Genomic DNA, 17,004 nt, shown 5'->3' with positions numbered 1-17,004 from the left:
AGTTTCCCTCTGTTTAAGGAGTTCTAGGATGTCTGAGAAGGAGACATCCTCAGAGGGGATCTAGGGATCCCTCTGACTCATCAAAGTCAGTATCTGAAGTGACAGACTCCATGTTTCCTCTTACAAGTCCTCTTCCTAGGAGGATCTCCGAAACATCAGGAGAATCCTCGGAAGAGGGGAAATTCCCAATGGGGAAACCTGAGGCGGAGGATCTCTGGGTCCTGTAGCAAGAGAAGTGGCAGAGATGTCAACAGGCACTATAGAGGAGGAGCTACGAACAGACTGCTGACTGATACCAGTGGCCAGCACACTCTTCATCACCTCAATGCTCCCTCCCAGGCAGGTCCGAGAGAATACGTTCAAGAACTAGGAACTCCAGGGACCACCGAAGGGAAGTCTCCGAGGCAGATGTCGGAACCGAGCTCACCCAAGGGGAGAGCGGGTTGACAAGGGTCCCACTCCTCGAGGAGAGGAAGGTCTCAAGAGGAGATAAGAGTAGAGGCTGAAGGAACAGAAGGTATCTGTCCTCCAGCCGTAGCAGTAACCATTCCCAAGACTCCAACTCCAAGCTCTGGGGTAGAGTTGAAGGAGGAACTGTAACGGGTGTGGACCAACAGTCGCCTGTTGAGACGGACTATGTAACATTTGGGCCAGTGCCTGTGACTTAAGTAATCTGCTGACCACTCTCTAAGTCATGGTCTGAAAGTCTGGATGACCTTGAAGATCGGCTCCGATGGCTCCGTTCGAAGAGGTGAAGCCGAGCCGAAGTATCGGCTCCAGGAAGGAGACCTCGACCTTTCCTGGAATGAGCCATCGGAACCGATGAAACTATAGATCCTGTCGGAGCCGAAGACTTATCGGAGCCGACAGGAAGCCTCGATGCAGTAACGGTGTCGGAGCCGATCGGAGCCGACAGCCACATGGTGGTCGGAACCGATCGAGCGGCACCGAGCCATCGATCTCGACTCAGAAAGGCTTAGACACAAAAGCCTGGGCCTTGGAAGATTTGGCTGATTTAGATGGAGCCGACTTAGCCGGAGAGCCCTCCGCTTAAGAAATCAGCTTGTTGCGTTTTCCTGCAGGACTCTCTGGCTGAAGGAATGACATATAGCACAGGAGTCCTGCAGGTGAAGAGGCCCCAGGCAATACAGGCAAGAAGTGTGACCGTCTGTCAGAGACATCTTCTGACAGCACGAGTCACACTTCTTAAAACCTGACCTCTCCTTTGACATGGTGTTTCACAACACACACACACACCAGTCAAAGAATTAAATTAAATAAAATACCAAAAAGGTATTACTAGAAAAACACACACACACACCCTAACAGGGGGGGGATGGGATGGGTAAAGTTTGACTAAAAAATTAGTAGAGACAGGGAATTTTCTGTCAGAAAATCTATATAATTAACTTAAAACTAAAATTCAAAGGGTTTTTAGCAAAAAGGGGCTAAAATATCAAAGAAGTGAATCACTTACCAGGAGCTGGTAAAGGAGGACCTCATAAGCCAAACGAGATCTGGGTACCCTTGCATCATGGGATATGGGGCTGCCTCGAGCTGGTAAAAGTGACTCAGTGCTGAGTCGGAGCCGAGGGATCGGCTCCGAACCCATCAAGCAAGAATGAAGGCGAGATTGACAACTTAACATGCAGGCTTTTCAAAATAAGTTTACTTTTCCTCTTATTCAGCATCCGCTGACTGAAACTGATACAAATCTGACAGGGAGGTTTCACAGATAAGTGGGAAACCCCCAGATAATATACACAATCATCATGCAGGTCGCTATTGGGGAGTTTTACCATTGCAGGAAGTGTAATGCTTAAATTCTGAAGTTCCTTTCTTTTCAGACATACTGGGTAAATCGACTAACAATCCAAAAAAAAAAAAAATAGAGAAGGAAGGAAGAGAAAAATACCAACAATGGTATTAAGAATATCACGAGAGTAAAGAAGGACGTTTACCAACAATGGTAAGAGGAGGATACCCGTGGGTAGAGCTAGTTGAGATAATAAAACAGGGAAGAGTTTTTAGGAGAAAAAAACTTAGAAATACAATAAATTTGAAAAAAATACAACACTTAACTGGAGAGCTCGGTGAAACGCTGCTATATGGCTGTGCGGCAAACAAGATCTGAGGTAACTGGGAGAAGGGCATTGTGGGTATCAGCTTATATCGAGAGTTTTTGGTGCACGTGAGCTTAGTATTAGGCCGACTCGGTTCCGAAGGCTCAGAACCGAACCCATCAGTGATGAATAGGAAGAAGATTAACAACTTCAGATTAGTACTTATGCAACATGGCCCCTATCAGTTTAAGTTAAATAGTGTCTGTGAAGTAGAGTTGTTAATTCTGAAAAATAAGAAGTATGTTCAGACAAACATTTGAAATGACAGTTAAAACATTCATCTTTCAAAGAACACCTCCATTTTACAATGTCAGTATTGTTACCTAGAACAGCATCACTGTCATTATTCGTTTTGCATTACCTTGTATAGTCTGTCTTCAGGGCTCCAGTCCCAGCATACTGTTTGGCACATGCATCAGCATTATCAGCCCATGCTACAAAGAAACAGCAAACATTACTGATCCTCAAAAGGTGGGACTCCTCTTATTTAAAAATTTCATTTCATAAAAGAAACTTACAATTTTTGTAAATTTTTTCAAACTTTTCCTGTTCTTCAATCTTCTGCCCAACATGAAGGACGCCCATCCTCTGAGAAAGAAGAGAGAGACATTGTTTCTCAGTCAGTATCCCATACTATTTTAAATACAATTCATGTTGTCTTAAATTCGATTTTGTTGATTGCCTCGGCAAACTAATATAAAATAAGCCATAATTTTATCTAATACTAACAGCTGAGCCTGTTGGACTAAAGAAAATGAAAGTTACATACTTAACCATGATCAGGAATACTTTTCATCCTTGTCGGTCTGACATGACTGATGGGACTGGAGCTGCCTGTCGGATCTGATTCAGCCGTTTTGCAAGTACTCTCTGCCTCAAGCTCCTAACTTTTCCACACCCATAATGCTCTGCATGCTACCATTCCTTCTGATCAAGTTTGCCTACGCAGAACTGTTAGAACCCATCTGAATGCAGATATTGGATGGAGAATAGACGATGGATAATTTATTAGACAGACAAGGATTGAAAGGATCCCTTGTTATGGTAAATGCATAGCTTTTCTAACCTATTTCATCCATCTGTCTGATCTGACTGTTGAAACTCTAACTGCAAAAGAAACACACCAAACTCCTTCAGCAGACCACAACTGAAATGAACGGACTGGAACCAGCACAGCTGAATAAACAAGTATAGTTTAATTTTGAAGTGCTTTCACCTTCAGTAAAGGCATCATCAGAGATATATCAAAATTACTTTCCTTGCAAAAGTCAAAGTAATAAGTAAAAGTATTTTCCATTTAAAGACTCAAGTCACCCTGAGCAGGTGGTTCAAATAGTGCAAGCATTAGTTTTTCTAACACAAAATGTAGCTCCTAAGGGGCAGACACCCGTTTCCTAGGATGACTGGTATGCAACACCCCTTTCAAAAACATTTTCAATGAGATTGCATTAAAAGTGGAGGGATCCTTGGGAATACATGCTGAAATGGCCAACAAATTAACCTAGATAGAAAGTAAGAAAGCCCAGATGATAGTAACTCTCACAAATAATATAGAAACAGAGAAACCTAGCCCTGAATGGGTGTGGGTTCTTTTCTTGGCACTGACTAGAAAACCATTTCCATATACTACATGATTTTCTAGTAGCAGGTTTTCTTGCCTCACTTAATACTGTCTGCTGAAAAGATATTAGGATTCTATCACATCTAGGCAGTCAATTGCAGTTGTTTGGGGTTAGAATGTATCAGACACCCCTTTGTCTTGTGCAATTAGCTCCAGCCTACAAGAAGCTTGTGGTAACTGCCCCAGGCCATTTTCAAAACAGTTAAGTCCACTGTTGCCTGGGACAGAATGAAGTCAGCACAGTGATCTTTGAAGAGTCGTCCTGAATTTTTAGATAGAGCCTTGCTATTAATGAAAAGGGTGGAAAAGCATACAAGAATATTCTCTCCAGGGAAAAGAAAAAGCACCTGTCTTCTAGGCCTTCTTGCATGGAGCCCTGGAGCAGAATTTTGCCAACTGATTGTACTGAGTGGAGGCAAAATGATCATTTGAGGTGTTTCTCACAATTGGATCAATTTCTGTGAGATCCCCTGATTTATATGCCATTTTTGAAAGCATGGCCTGGTCCTGCTCAGTTTATCTGCTGCTCTGAAGATATATAAGGTGTCTGTAGAGTGAGATCATGTTGAAAAGCTATATCCCAGGTTACCATGGCTTATCTACACAAAGGATAAGATCAGTTTCCCCTTGCTTATGTACCACATCACTGTGGTACAGCCTGTAAATACTTGTTTAGGTTCCATACATGACTGAAAGAGATGAGAGCATTTACAAGTGCCAACATCTCTTTAACGTTCAAGTATTTTGATCTGTCTTTTCTGCTCCAAACAGCCTGCAATTTTATCTCCATATACACTTATCCCCAAGCAAAGACTGAAGCGTCTGTTGTGACAGACTATGTTGGAGTTCAGAGACAGAATAGGAGACTTGGATTCTGAAAAATATGCCGTCTCCACCACAAAATCTCCCTTTTCACAAACCCCAAAACTGAGATCTGGAATGTCAGGGGATGTTGATGTTGGGCCCATACATTTCTCAGGCACCACTGTATTTTCCTCATGTGGAGTCTTCCTAGAAGAATTATGGGAATTATGGGAATCATGGGAATCATAGAAGTCATGAGACCCAGAATCCTGATAAGTTCCCTAGTTGAAACAGTTGCCTGAAAAAAAAAAAATCAGAAATAGATCTAGAGCTAGATTTATTTTTATGCTGTGGAGGAAAAGAATACTGGGGTATCTAGGAAACACCCAAGAAAAAAACCTGTGAAAAGAGCCAAACAAGACTTTTCATACTCTCCTGGAATGCCAGTCTTTATTATAGGAGATCTCTTACTCACGACAGAGAGATTCCTAACATTCTGATAGGGTCTATATCAGCTTATCCAAAGCTGAAAAAGTACAGTTGTGTACACCTACCATAAATGTAGATGTTCGAGTGTCTTCACTGTTGCAGTCATAACTGTCAGAATCCCAAAGTCTGGGTCCGGGCGTCTGTACAACAAGCAGTACCCTGGCGTCCAGTATGCACATAGCTCTGCCAGCCAGCCCCATCCATCTTCCAGCCTTTCTTGCCCTAGTCAGAAGTCCCCAACAAAACAGCAGTGTAAAAGGGAGGAGAGAATACCCTGCAAGACAGCAGAGGCAAAGAGTAGAATGACTTCTAATGGTACCTGGAAACTGTTTCCATGATGAGTGTAACAAAAAATCTTGACTCCAGCAAATCCCATTTGGAAATAGTTTTTTTAGAAAGAAATTTTCCAAGAGAACTGGAGGCAAAAAAAACAACAAATTGATTAGATTTCTTTTTGAACTTTTTCTTTCCAGGTAAAATCGTAACTGTCTGTGCACATCTAATGAAAATCCTTTCCCCTTTATTTTGAGGATTTGGAAAGAAAGTAGGAAGGTGAATTGTCTGATTTGGCATGAAAGTAGGATTGGTCCTCAAGGATACAGACCCTTCTGGCAGAGGTCAATGCTAATAAACTTAATATCTGAAGATGCAGCAGGGAGGGGTCATGGGAGGCCGCAAATTTTGAAAAACAGGAGGATCAGCACTGAAATGAAATAGCAGAAGCATGAATCTTAATGGAAGAAAAGGAAAGTCCTTTAGATTTCCATTTAAAAGAACATCCAAAACTTGTTTGGGAAGACTGAAATCAAATTCCTTTGAAGAGCCAAGCTGCCAGGCAAAGGATCTTGAGGTTATCAAGATGAGGAACTTGGGCTAAAGCGAGGCAGCTGATGATTGAGATGGGATGCAAACAGATTCTCTCAGGGGGGACATCCCAACAATAATCCCTGTTGGATAAGTTTGGTGTCTATCATCCATTCGGGATCTGAAATGTTTCTGCTCAGGCTGTCTGTCTAAGAGATCTCTTCTTCTGAAATGAAATGGAGAGCTGGGAGATGTGATTCAAATTTAGAGAGGTCTGGTTGCAAAAGGGAATCAACAGAATGCAGGAAGCCATCCAGAGCCTGCAGGAATTTCCTTGCAGTGAGCTGAGATAGCCAGCTGAGTTTGAAGAATACAATTTGTTGAGAAGGGATCAAATGTGACGAACAAAGTCCAGATGTTGAAGCAGAAGATCTTTGCTGTCTGCCTGAATCCTGAGAGAGCACTGGAATTACAGAATAGGTCTCCATGAGTTTTGTTTTCTGGGAACCAGAAACAGTCTGAATAGAAGAGCATCCACTTGAGTTAAGGCCTCTGACCATTGATGTTGGCAGATCTGGCCAAACGTGAGGCCTTGGCAAAAAGTGGTGTGTGTGGAATTGTAACCCTTTGAGATTGGGATCGGAAGAAGCAGTCCATTGTCTAGATCTGTAGAGGCCTGAAAGGACCAATTTAGAGGGCCAATTCCTGGAAAATCTAGGAGGCTGAACAAGAACATCATGTTGAACACAGGCATGTCTCCTGATAACAGTACCAGAGGCTGCAGCCCCTGCAGAAGCATCAAAGCATCAAAACCACAATGTAAACTACTATGCTTGTTCACTTTGTCAGTGCAATGCATCCTGAAGTGAAGTTCCTCTGCCTCTGCACAAGCAGGAAAAGAAGCTTTTGCTTTAAAACAGACAAATAAATGAGAGTCAGGAACCCTAAAAAATCTATCAGGCTTAGAAGGAGCAGGCATGAATCAAGGATTCAAATTAGCCTCAGAAAAGCATCATACAATGTCCAAAAACAGGGGAGAGATAGCTAGCTAGGCCTATAGAAAAGAAGAAAAGAAGAAAAGCCTCTTTTGCTTCTTGGAATAAGAAGTCCCCCTCCAAAATGTCCCCTTAATGTTCATCTCATGCGATCTGAGGAAGAAACAGAAGATACAGAAGCCTGGTCAGAGAATCAGGTAACATCCTCCCTCGAGGCTTTTTTTCTCAGGGGGGGGAACCCCCCCAATCATGTAAGCAAATCTTTCCATCTCTTTAATGATTCAGAAGCAGTTTGAGCAGGAACTTTAGACTTAACAGGAGAGTCTTGTCTTTGCCTAGTCTTTGAAATAGTGATGTGAGTAGGCCTGGTCCTGCAGCAGTTAACTTTTGAACTCCGGTAGTGTCTGGCGACATTCTATAATGCAGGAGCACCCTACAGTTATGACTGCAACAGTGAAACACGAAGAACATCATCAAACAGTAGTTGATCGACCTCTAAAGGTCAAACAACCAAAATAGCAAAGACACAGAACTGTGGCTTTTTCCCAGGGAAAAAAAAACTGCTGGGCCATTATCAGGAGTTTGCCATTTTCCCCACTGTGGTGAGATCTCGAATTTGGTATATTTAAGTAGGGGGTGGGGCAAATCCCCCTCAGTTTATGTTGTGTTTTATTTATTTATTTATTTGCGGAACAGCGATTTTTTTTCCCTGGGGAAAAAAAATGCTGTTCTGTGTCTTCGCTATTTTGATTGTTCAACCTTTTGTAGTCGATCAACTAGCATTCAATGTTATCAGCTTTCGATAAGCTGATATAGACCCCTCTGATAATGACTCTGAAAAGATAACTAAGTTACCTAAATAAGGAAAATGCCTCAGAGCAGTGGATAGATCAAAGGGCAATGCAGAAAATTGTTAAATGTCATCCAGACACAGAAAACCTTAAAAAAATGTCTGAAATTTGGATCTAAAGGAATATGATGATATGGATCTTTTAAACCTGTCGCCAAAAAACTCAAATGGGGAATAAGAGGTAGCAGGCTGTGATGGGATAACAATTTGAACTTGGACTCCATCACAAACTGGTTTCAAAAGTAAAGATACAGAACTGCAAGGAATAAGTATTTGCCAAGGTGGGAAAAGGCAGCGAGTATTGTAGGTAGTCATACAGACTTGTAAGACTATCTTTTGTTGTGGGGAGTTCCTGTTTCTTTTTCAAACCTTCTGCCATTGTTTTTTAAAGATCATGTGCAGTGGCTTGCACTTAACCTGACTGTCACCCTGATACAGTCAGGATTCTTATTTTAAGATGTGCTCTTTCCACTAAAAGGATATTTCCTTACTTTTTACTCTTTTTAGAGAGCTATTTCCAGCGACAGCATGGAATTCTATGTGGAAGCACATTATCACGTCTTGCATGCTGGTGACGTGAGGTTAGGGTTCCCTGCAGCTCTGGTGGAAAGCAAATGAAAACCATCACATCTAAATAAACACAACAAAATGACAAAAGTCAGCAAAGGCCAATCAGAAAATGCCCAAATTTTAAAGAATGCCCAATATTTAATGAATACACAATGCCACATTCATTAAGTATTAAAAGAATAGCTGCTCTGTAACTTTAAAATTGCTACAACAGTCAGGAGCCAGGAATAATTACAATATGGGGGATGGAGATGTACCCATTTCTCCTGTTAAGCGGGAATACAGTTTGTAAGGGGAAATTGGTATGACTACTATGTTAAGTAAATGCTTTATCAATATCACTACAAAATTAACTTCTTTTTTACTATTGACTTTACCTGTATAATACATTGTACCTGTGAAATACATTGTTATGATTCTCGCCCTCATTGAATATCCTATGCTAGCCTGTATGCTGTACTACATATGTTATTGTTGTATAAATATTTTTTTCCTATTTGTTATTGTAGTTCTATGTCTTTGTTTATGTCTCGGAGCTTATCTCCCCGGGCCTCTACTGAAAATGGACATATATCCAGTTAGACTAGCCCGGTCAACAAATGTAAAATAAATAAAATAATACTTATAAAGGCATCAGCAAGCTAAAATTAATAACTGTACCTGATTCATATTGTCCTGCGAGGAAGCAGAGACAGTAAAGCCTCCACCTTAACTACGTCATAGTAGACCCTTAATCAGAGCTGCAACTTCAATAAACAGCATGGTATACAACAGTGCCATATTTTGGCAGTCCTATTTTCACATAAAATAATTACTTTATGTGAAAATAGGATTAGACTAGCCAATAGCCTAGGTCTGGCAGTTGGCTCAGTGGGTTAAGGCAATGAGCTATAATTCTTAGGTTCATAGGTAGGTACTAGGCTATTGGCCCTAGGGCCTATATAAGCCCAGCCAAAAATGTACCCTGGCTTTCGCCACCCAAGAAAATTATTTTCCTGTGCCGCTGTCGAGCAGAGCCACAGAAGTGACTCTTGGGTGAATTTCCTATTTCCCATACAATCATCAAGATTTTTCTTGAGTGCTAATGAGTAGCTCTGTTTGACATACATAGGTAGTCTGTTCCAGAGTATGGGAAGTCTCTGGGACAGGAATCTATCCCTCCAGCATGTTCTGTTTATTGTGGTGACAAGGTTTAGGTCCCTAGAGCATGTAGCTCAGAAGGATTGGGATTTCTTTAAGTGGAGCATGTCCAACAGCTCTGGGTTTGATATAGCTTTGTATGTTAGGCAGAGATCGCCTCTGAGTAGGCGATATGCAACGGAGTAAAGCTGGAGTTTTTTGAGACTGTCTGCGTAGGGCATCTGTTTGAGGCCAGTAACCCTTTTTGTGAGGTATTTCTGTGGCCTTTCCAGTTGTTGTAGATGTCTTGTGAGGTACATACCAAAAGGGGTGTTGTACTCTATAATGGGTCTAATGAGTGATGAGTAGAGGGGAATGATGACCTCTTTTTTTCTGGATGAGAAACCTTTTGTGATGGTGAGCCACGCACAAGGATTTCCTGACCACTGTGGCTATGTGATTATCAAAGGAGAGACTACTGTCCACCTGTGTCCCAAGGTCTCATCACATTTTTGGCGTTAAGTGGACTACCAGCTATGTGATAGTTCATGGGTACAGAGTTTTTACCAAAGGAAATGACAATACACTTTTTGGCATTGAGTTTCAGGCCATGGCTTTGACACCAGGCATCTGTCTCAGTGAGCTCCTTTTGTAGTTTGTCCACATCGTTAGGAGTTTCAATTATGGCTCCTAGTTTGCAGTTATCTGCAAACTTTGTTAGCCAAAGACCTTCTGTGTTAGAATGTACTTCAGAGAAGTAGATACCAAACAGGAGAGGACCCAGGACTGAACCCTGTGGTACGCCATTTGTCACTGGTCTGAAGTCGGATTTGGAGTCTGCTACTTTCACAGTGTGGGTTCTGTCCGTGAGCCAGTTGGCAACCCATCTTATGACATAGGGATTTATACCTAGTTTAGTGAGCTTATCTATAATTCCAGAGTAGGGGATGGTGTTGAAAGCCTTGGCAAGATCTAGATAAGCTGTGTGAACCACCTTACCCTCATTTATGGCTTTGGTGGCTGCTTCAAAGAAGTCAATCAGGTTTAGGAGACATGATCTGCCTTTTACAAATCCAAACTGGGTAGGGTCCAGAGTTTGGAGATTACCAATGTCTTTGTTTATGAGTTCCATGGCCTTGCAGACCAAGTTCGTCAGGCTAATGGGGCGGTAGTTCACTGAGTCCGTCGTGGCTCCCCCTTTGTGGAGTGGGGTAACTATAGCGGTGCGCCACTAAGTGGGCACAAAGCCTGACGTGAGGCTATGATTGAACATGGTACTTCGGAAAGGTGCCACTTCATTCTGTAGTTCATGTGGAACGCAGCCTGGGATATTGTCAGGTCCTATGGATGCTGTGTTCTTGACTTTGGAGTGTGTGTTTTTTACCTGTGTAGCCGTGATTACAGGAACTTTGCATTCTTCCGGTATAGAGATGGGCCCTCTAGGGGGTGAGAGGGGGGTAAAGTTAGCATTGAACCTATCTGCCAGGATGTTGGCAATATCAGTTGGTTCTGTATATTTAGTGCCATTGTGCTGAAACTCAGGGCAGATCTGAGTGTTGCCATTGAGATTCTTGACATAGCTATAGAATGCTTTGTGGTTGTCTTTAGAGTCAGTGGCAATTTTGTTTTCGTAACTAGCTTTGTAGGATTTTATGAGCGATCTCAGCTTCTTACTGAGGTTGACCAGGGGAGTTCCTCCAGTCATGGGATTTTACTCTCTTTTGCAACAGTTTCTTTCTTCTGTTGTAGAGTTTGTTTATGGCAGAGGTCCACCAGATTGGCTTCCTTTTTTGGAGGATAGCAACTTGGTTCTATTAGGGATAGAATGATCCATGCACTTGTGTAAGTGCATATAAAGTGCATTTGTGTAGGATTCAGCAGTTGTACCTCTATTGTCCGTCTGCATAGGTGTCATGAAGTTTGCCACTTCTGTCTTAAGAAGTTGGCTTTGGAGAAGTTTTTTACAGTGTTTTCCCTAATTGGGGGCGGGATATGGATGTCTAGGGTGATTACCTTGTAGTCGGATCTGACCAACGAGGAATTGACCTCTGGTGTGGAACACCGGTCGCCCATGTTGGTAATGACCAGGTCTAGGATATTGCTGCCCCTGGTGGAGGTTTGAAAGGTTGATCCAAGGCGTTGGAATTTATGAATTCCAGAAAACGTTGAGCAATAGAGTTGGTACATGAGTAGTTTTCCCAGTTAATGGTGGGGTAGTTGAAATCACCCATTATTAGGGTGTTAGGCTGTACCCTAATACTTTCCAGTGTATCAAGAAATGAGGAGTGGGAATCCTGGGGCATGGTGGGGAGTCTGTAGCAAGCTACAATTTGGATTGCGGTCTTACCCAGAGTTAGTTGCACTTGGATAATCTCAGATGCATTATGCTGTGCAACTAGCCTGGAGGTGTGGATATCCTTAATGAATATGGACATGCCTCCACCATTAGTGCTTCGTTCCGGGTTAGGTGGCCGAAAGGTGTGGTATGAATTATAGCCTAGTAATGCAGGGGTGCTCTCTGGAGCTTTGAACCAGGTCTCTGTCACTGCACAGGTGTCGATGTTCTCCATTTTAAGGAGTGCCTCGAGTAAGTGCATTTTGAGGTTTAGACTTCCACTGAGTAGCATTACCCTCAGATTTTGCTTGCTTGTACCTGTTATGGTGGTGAATTTGTCATTTGAACCTTGCCTAAAAAAGGCACTATAGGGGTGGCAAGAGCCTTAGCCAGTATCCGGAATCCCAAGGGCGACAGGTGCAGGCCATCTCTGGCAAAGCATCGTGGTCTGTCGATCATGTCGTCCCAGACAGACAAATACTGGATCCCCTTAGAATGACACCAGAAGCTTAGCCAATTGTTGAAGTCAATCATTTTGTCCTTGTACTGTGGTTTCATTCTGGGTGATGGCAGAATGCTACTCAGGGCTAGGGTCATACCTGCCTGGGCTACAAGATCGGGGAGCTCCTCCATGTTTCTTTTCATGCAGTCCAGGGAGGTATGTCTCAGGTCATTCACACCAACATGGACAATGACAGTGTCATATTTGTACTTGTTGTGGAGTGACCTGAGTGTGTGCGTTATGTGGCAGATCCAGGCAGCTGACAGCAACTTTCTCCTTGTTTAGCCTGGTGAGTGGAACATCAGTGTGCCTCACTACAGAGTCACCTATGACTAGAGTGTTGGGTATGTTGTTATGCCTTATAGGCTGTGGTTGAGTGGCACACTGAGTTTGTGGGCTGTGTGTCATTTGGCTTGTGTTGGGGGGGGGGGTGGAGTTTGCATGTGTTTCTGCTTTGGAGGTCCCTGATGCATGGGCAGGTTTTTATTGAGAGCTTCTGTGAATGTAGGTGTACGTTTTGTCTTTCTATGTGTGTGTTTTGGTGGTGTAGGTTTTGAGGGACTATGTGATGAGTGTGGTGTGGTGCAAGTGTTTACCTTCTCCTCTTGACTGTCTAGTCCAGTCTTGGGTGAAGAGAGCCTTGCTTCCAGTTTGGCTATATAAGTGCATCTCTCACAGGTTGTAGTGTTGGATGGCAGGAGGAGAGAGATGTCTGTGTACATGAGGCAATTGCTGCATTGCCCCAAGATGCCCAAATTCATCAGGTAGACAGGAGACCCTTAGACATGCCTGGATAGGTGCTTATTTATTAAGTACTAAAAACTGCTTTCCTCTAGACAAGTGAGGAAAGTTGAGTGCTGTAGTAATTTGCAGCTTATTTAGTGCTTACAACGAGTTCTGAACAAGTGCTGAGTTCAAAGAAACAGATTTGAGTGCTGAAACTAGAAAACTTGCTAGTTCTAAGAAACAAAATTAAGCTAGATGGCTTCCCTCCAGCACAGAAAGGCTTGGGGGCTCAGAAGCCTACAAACAGTCTAGACCACTTACAGGAAAGGCAGGAAACAAGCTTAAATTTTTTTTCTTTCCCAGATGCTCTCTTTGTACACAGTAGGAGTACCTGAAATCAGAACATGATATCACTGCACTCAGTTGAGTGAGCAAATGAGATGGGCCCAGAAGGAGTATCCAAACACAAACTTACAAGAGGGGTGGGCAGTTTCAAAGCCACCAAGATTAACACCAAAACAAAAACAGGGAGGGTGGGTGGGGAACTAACTGAAAAAACAGAGTCAAAACTTCCAGTTCAGTTAATATTCAATGCAACACAAACAAATCAATTAAAATGCTGTATTATTTGAAAAATGTACAGATAGAAGGTACTTAAATTCTCTTATACGTCCAGTTGAATACAGCTAGATCTTAGCCGGCCAAAGATGAGGTTTTAAGCAGAAAATATTCCAAAATGTACCACTTCAATAGGCAGTGACAGGATATCAATAGGCAGTGACAGGATATCAATAAATGAGACTACCCTCGCCTGCAATTACTAACAGGCAATAAAATTCTAGCAAGCACTAACTGAAAAAAAGAGTCAAAACTTCCAGTTCAGTTAATATTCAATGCAACACAAATAAATAAATTAAAATGCTGTATTATTTGAAAAAAGTGCAGATAAAAGGTACTTAAATTCTCTTTTACATTGAATACAGCTAGATCTTAGAGCTAGATTAGCTGGCCAAAGCTGAGGTTTTTGTTTTAATGTGCATGATTCCTCTCAGCCCTTATTTGCCTAATGTGCGACTTTGTGCAAGTATCAGACATTGCTCACAGGTTGTGCCTTAAAAGAGACCATGTCCAGTGGGGCTAATTGTTAACCAAATTGGCATTTACTGTAGCCATTGGTGAACTTCACAAAAAGTAGAAAATTGAATGAAAATGCTGGATACAGTTTTGTCACTATGCAAGTGATGTTTTAAAGTTTTTTTACCAGCTGCTTGCTGTGTTTACTTTGATTTTTGAAACTTAACTTTGAAAGTTAACTGGTCTCATCATGTTTTTTAAGGCCCACTGCAGCAGAGGGTAAAAGAAAAAAAATTCTCTAAGGAACTCAAAATTTCAATTTAACATCTTCTGGAAGGTTCTGGGTTTTCAACCATGCAAACCTGCTCATAACACCTCTAGTGGCAGCAGTCCAGAAAGTGGCATCAGTAGAATCAGAAGCACATTTTAAGCAGTGGGTATTCACTTGAAACAAAGAAGCAATTAGGTTACACAAAGCTTTTTCCTCAGAAGAGGAAATATAACATAATATGCCCCATGTTCTCAAAAACGGCAAGCATAACCTTTAACACATGAACTTGCCAGTTAAGAATTCTAAAAATAAGTGTTGCAGCAGAATACACTTTTTCACCAAATCTATCAAAAGTAAGCTTGCCAGTCCTTGTCAGAAGGGGATGGATTGGTATTAACCAGAATTTTAGAAGCAGCTTGGTGCTCTAGAGTAATAGCTGCTGGGTCTGATTTGGGATGAATGTATAAAAACTTATACAACTGAGGAATTTTATGTTCTACCTTTGGTGCAGCAAGCTGGCTGCCAGGCAATTTACAGGGTGTGAGAAAACATCCTATAATGCTGAAAGAAGAAGACAGGGAGTAGATTCTGGAAAATCTAGTTGCAATAAATCATACTTCTTCAGGTACAGTGCAATGTCACTATATTCCCACTGAAAGAACTGATTCACTCTGGAAACAGTTTCAGAGAAAGGGAATCTTTCAAAGGGACTGACAGAAGCAGCACTCTCCTCAGAATCCAAATTAGAAATTTGAGGAGACAAAATATAAATCTATCTCTTCACAATAATTTTTTGTTTAAAATGATGATGTGATTGTCAGTTTGGAACAGTTGTTCCGACTAGGAGGGTAAAACGTCAATATTTGAAGATGTACACAGTTTTGTGTGTAATTATTAAGTTAATAGGTTTGGGGGTATTGAGGGTATTGTTTTAGGGCTTTCAATAAAACAAGAAGTTTTGTAATGTGACATAGGCTCAAAGGGATATGACAAGAAATAACTGTATAAAAGATCAACATACCAAACAGTGCATGCATGCAACACAAAAGCTGGAACTAGACATTTAACAAAAGCTGTTACACATAAAAGGAGAAAATGCTAACTTTTTAATACAAAAATGCTTTCTGTAATGTCTTTAAATGTCAATGGTCTCACAAATAAATACATAAACAGAGTAGTGAACTATATTAAAAATACAGAGTGCAAATAGCTATGTTACAGGGGACACACTTGGAAAGAAATGAACACATGAATTTGATAAAGAAAGGTTTTCAGGACAGTTATTCAAAGGAATAGCTAGGACAAAGGAAAAAAGTACTTACATTAATTGGAAGGGGAGTTCCAATAGTGACAAAACAGGATGAAAAAGATAATGGTAGATTTGTAGTACTAAGGTGTTATTGGAAGGGGAGGAGGATTACATTGGCACGTATTTATATTCCATCTAAAACTGCTATAATGGAACTTAAGAAAATTCTGGGAGAAATAATTAGCTTTCAGCAAGGAATATTACTTATAGGGGACTGGAATTTAATTTGCAATAGTGATAATGTGTCTGGGGGTCCCAGAAGGGAAAATATCACAAATAAGGGTAGATCTTTGAAGAAATTAATGAAAACATTTGGCATGGAAAATTCAGTACTAGGAGTTCAGAGTGAATTTACATCATATTCCCCAAGATACAAAAACTGAACTAGGCTAGACAGAATTTACATTTCACTGGAACGTGTGCATTTAATTAAAGGTCTTGATATGCACCCAATAACTATTTCAGATCACGTGCCAATAATAACTGAAATAAAAACACAGGGTAATGAAATAAAAATGAGACACTGGCATTTTTCCACTTACTTGTTGAAAACAGAAGAATTTAATGAATGGGTAGTGCAGATTATTCAGGAACTATTAGACAAGATAGACATTTCTTCTGAAAAATATAGGTAGGGAGTGGGATAAAATTAAAGTGGAGTTTAAAAATAGGGTGAAAATAACAGAAAGGGAGATGTGGTTAAGAAGTAACAAGAATTATTTAGATGGACTGACAAATGTTAAAGTATTAAAGTATTGCAAAATAAGGGAAATCTCACAGAAAAAAGAAGAGGAGCAACTGCAGAATGCTACACAGAAAAATAAGGTATTACCATGACAATGTGCATGAGTTTAGGAAAACTGCTGTTAAGCAATGTATTTTTGATAACGCTACAGCACACAAGCTTTTAGTACAATAACTTAGGCAACAGAAAGTAGAAAGGGCTGCTGTCAAGCTTAGGGAACCCATAACAACGAAGATAACAAGAGATCCTGTATAAGTACAAACCTGTATGTCACCCGGTGGATAGTTAACTGGCTCACAGACAGGACCCAGGAAGTCAGAATTGAGGAATCGACCTCTACAAAGAGGCCAGTCACAAGTGGAGTCCCTTAGGGATCAGTCCTTGGACCGCTCACTTTTGGCATTTACTTCTCAGAAGTCAAGGCCAATGTCAGTGGTCTCTGGCTGACTAAATCTGCAGATGATTGCAAATTAGGAGTTGTCATTGAATCTCACACTGACACAAATGTTCTCCAGGAGGGGCTGACACAGACAAACAACTGGTGTCAGAGCCATGGACTAAAGCTAAATGCCAAGAAATGCATAATAGTATCCTTTGGGAACTCATCTATCCATGGTAACTATCATATTGACAACACATCCCTTAGAGTAAGCTAAATGCCAAGAAA

At 41.3% G+C, this 17,004-nt stretch overlaps 1 protein-coding gene across 1 annotated transcript in view; it reads right to left on the bottom strand.

The window, feature by feature from the left end:
- SACM1L (SAC1 like phosphatidylinositide phosphatase) overlaps positions 1 to 17,004 on the bottom strand; it is a 1,643,742-nt gene that overhangs the window by 445,953 nt on the left and 1,180,785 nt on the right. Inside the window, exons 14-15 of the mRNA XM_044065524.1 lie at positions 2,642 to 2,711; positions 2,485 to 2,557 (exon numbers count right to left, since the gene is read on the bottom strand). Coding sequence (XP_043921459.1) covers positions 2,485 to 2,557; positions 2,642 to 2,711 — 143 coding nt within the window. The remainder of the gene's footprint in view (positions 1 to 2,484; positions 2,558 to 2,641; positions 2,712 to 17,004) is intronic.

This window comes from Protopterus annectens, chromosome 3.part0, assembly GCF_019279795.1.
Source record: "Protopterus annectens isolate FY-2018-M chromosome 3.part0, PAN1.0, whole genome shotgun sequence".
Classification (NCBI taxonomy): domain Eukaryota; kingdom Metazoa; phylum Chordata; order Ceratodontiformes; family Protopteridae; genus Protopterus; species Protopterus annectens.
This window is presented reverse-complemented; position numbering and strand designations above follow the sequence as displayed.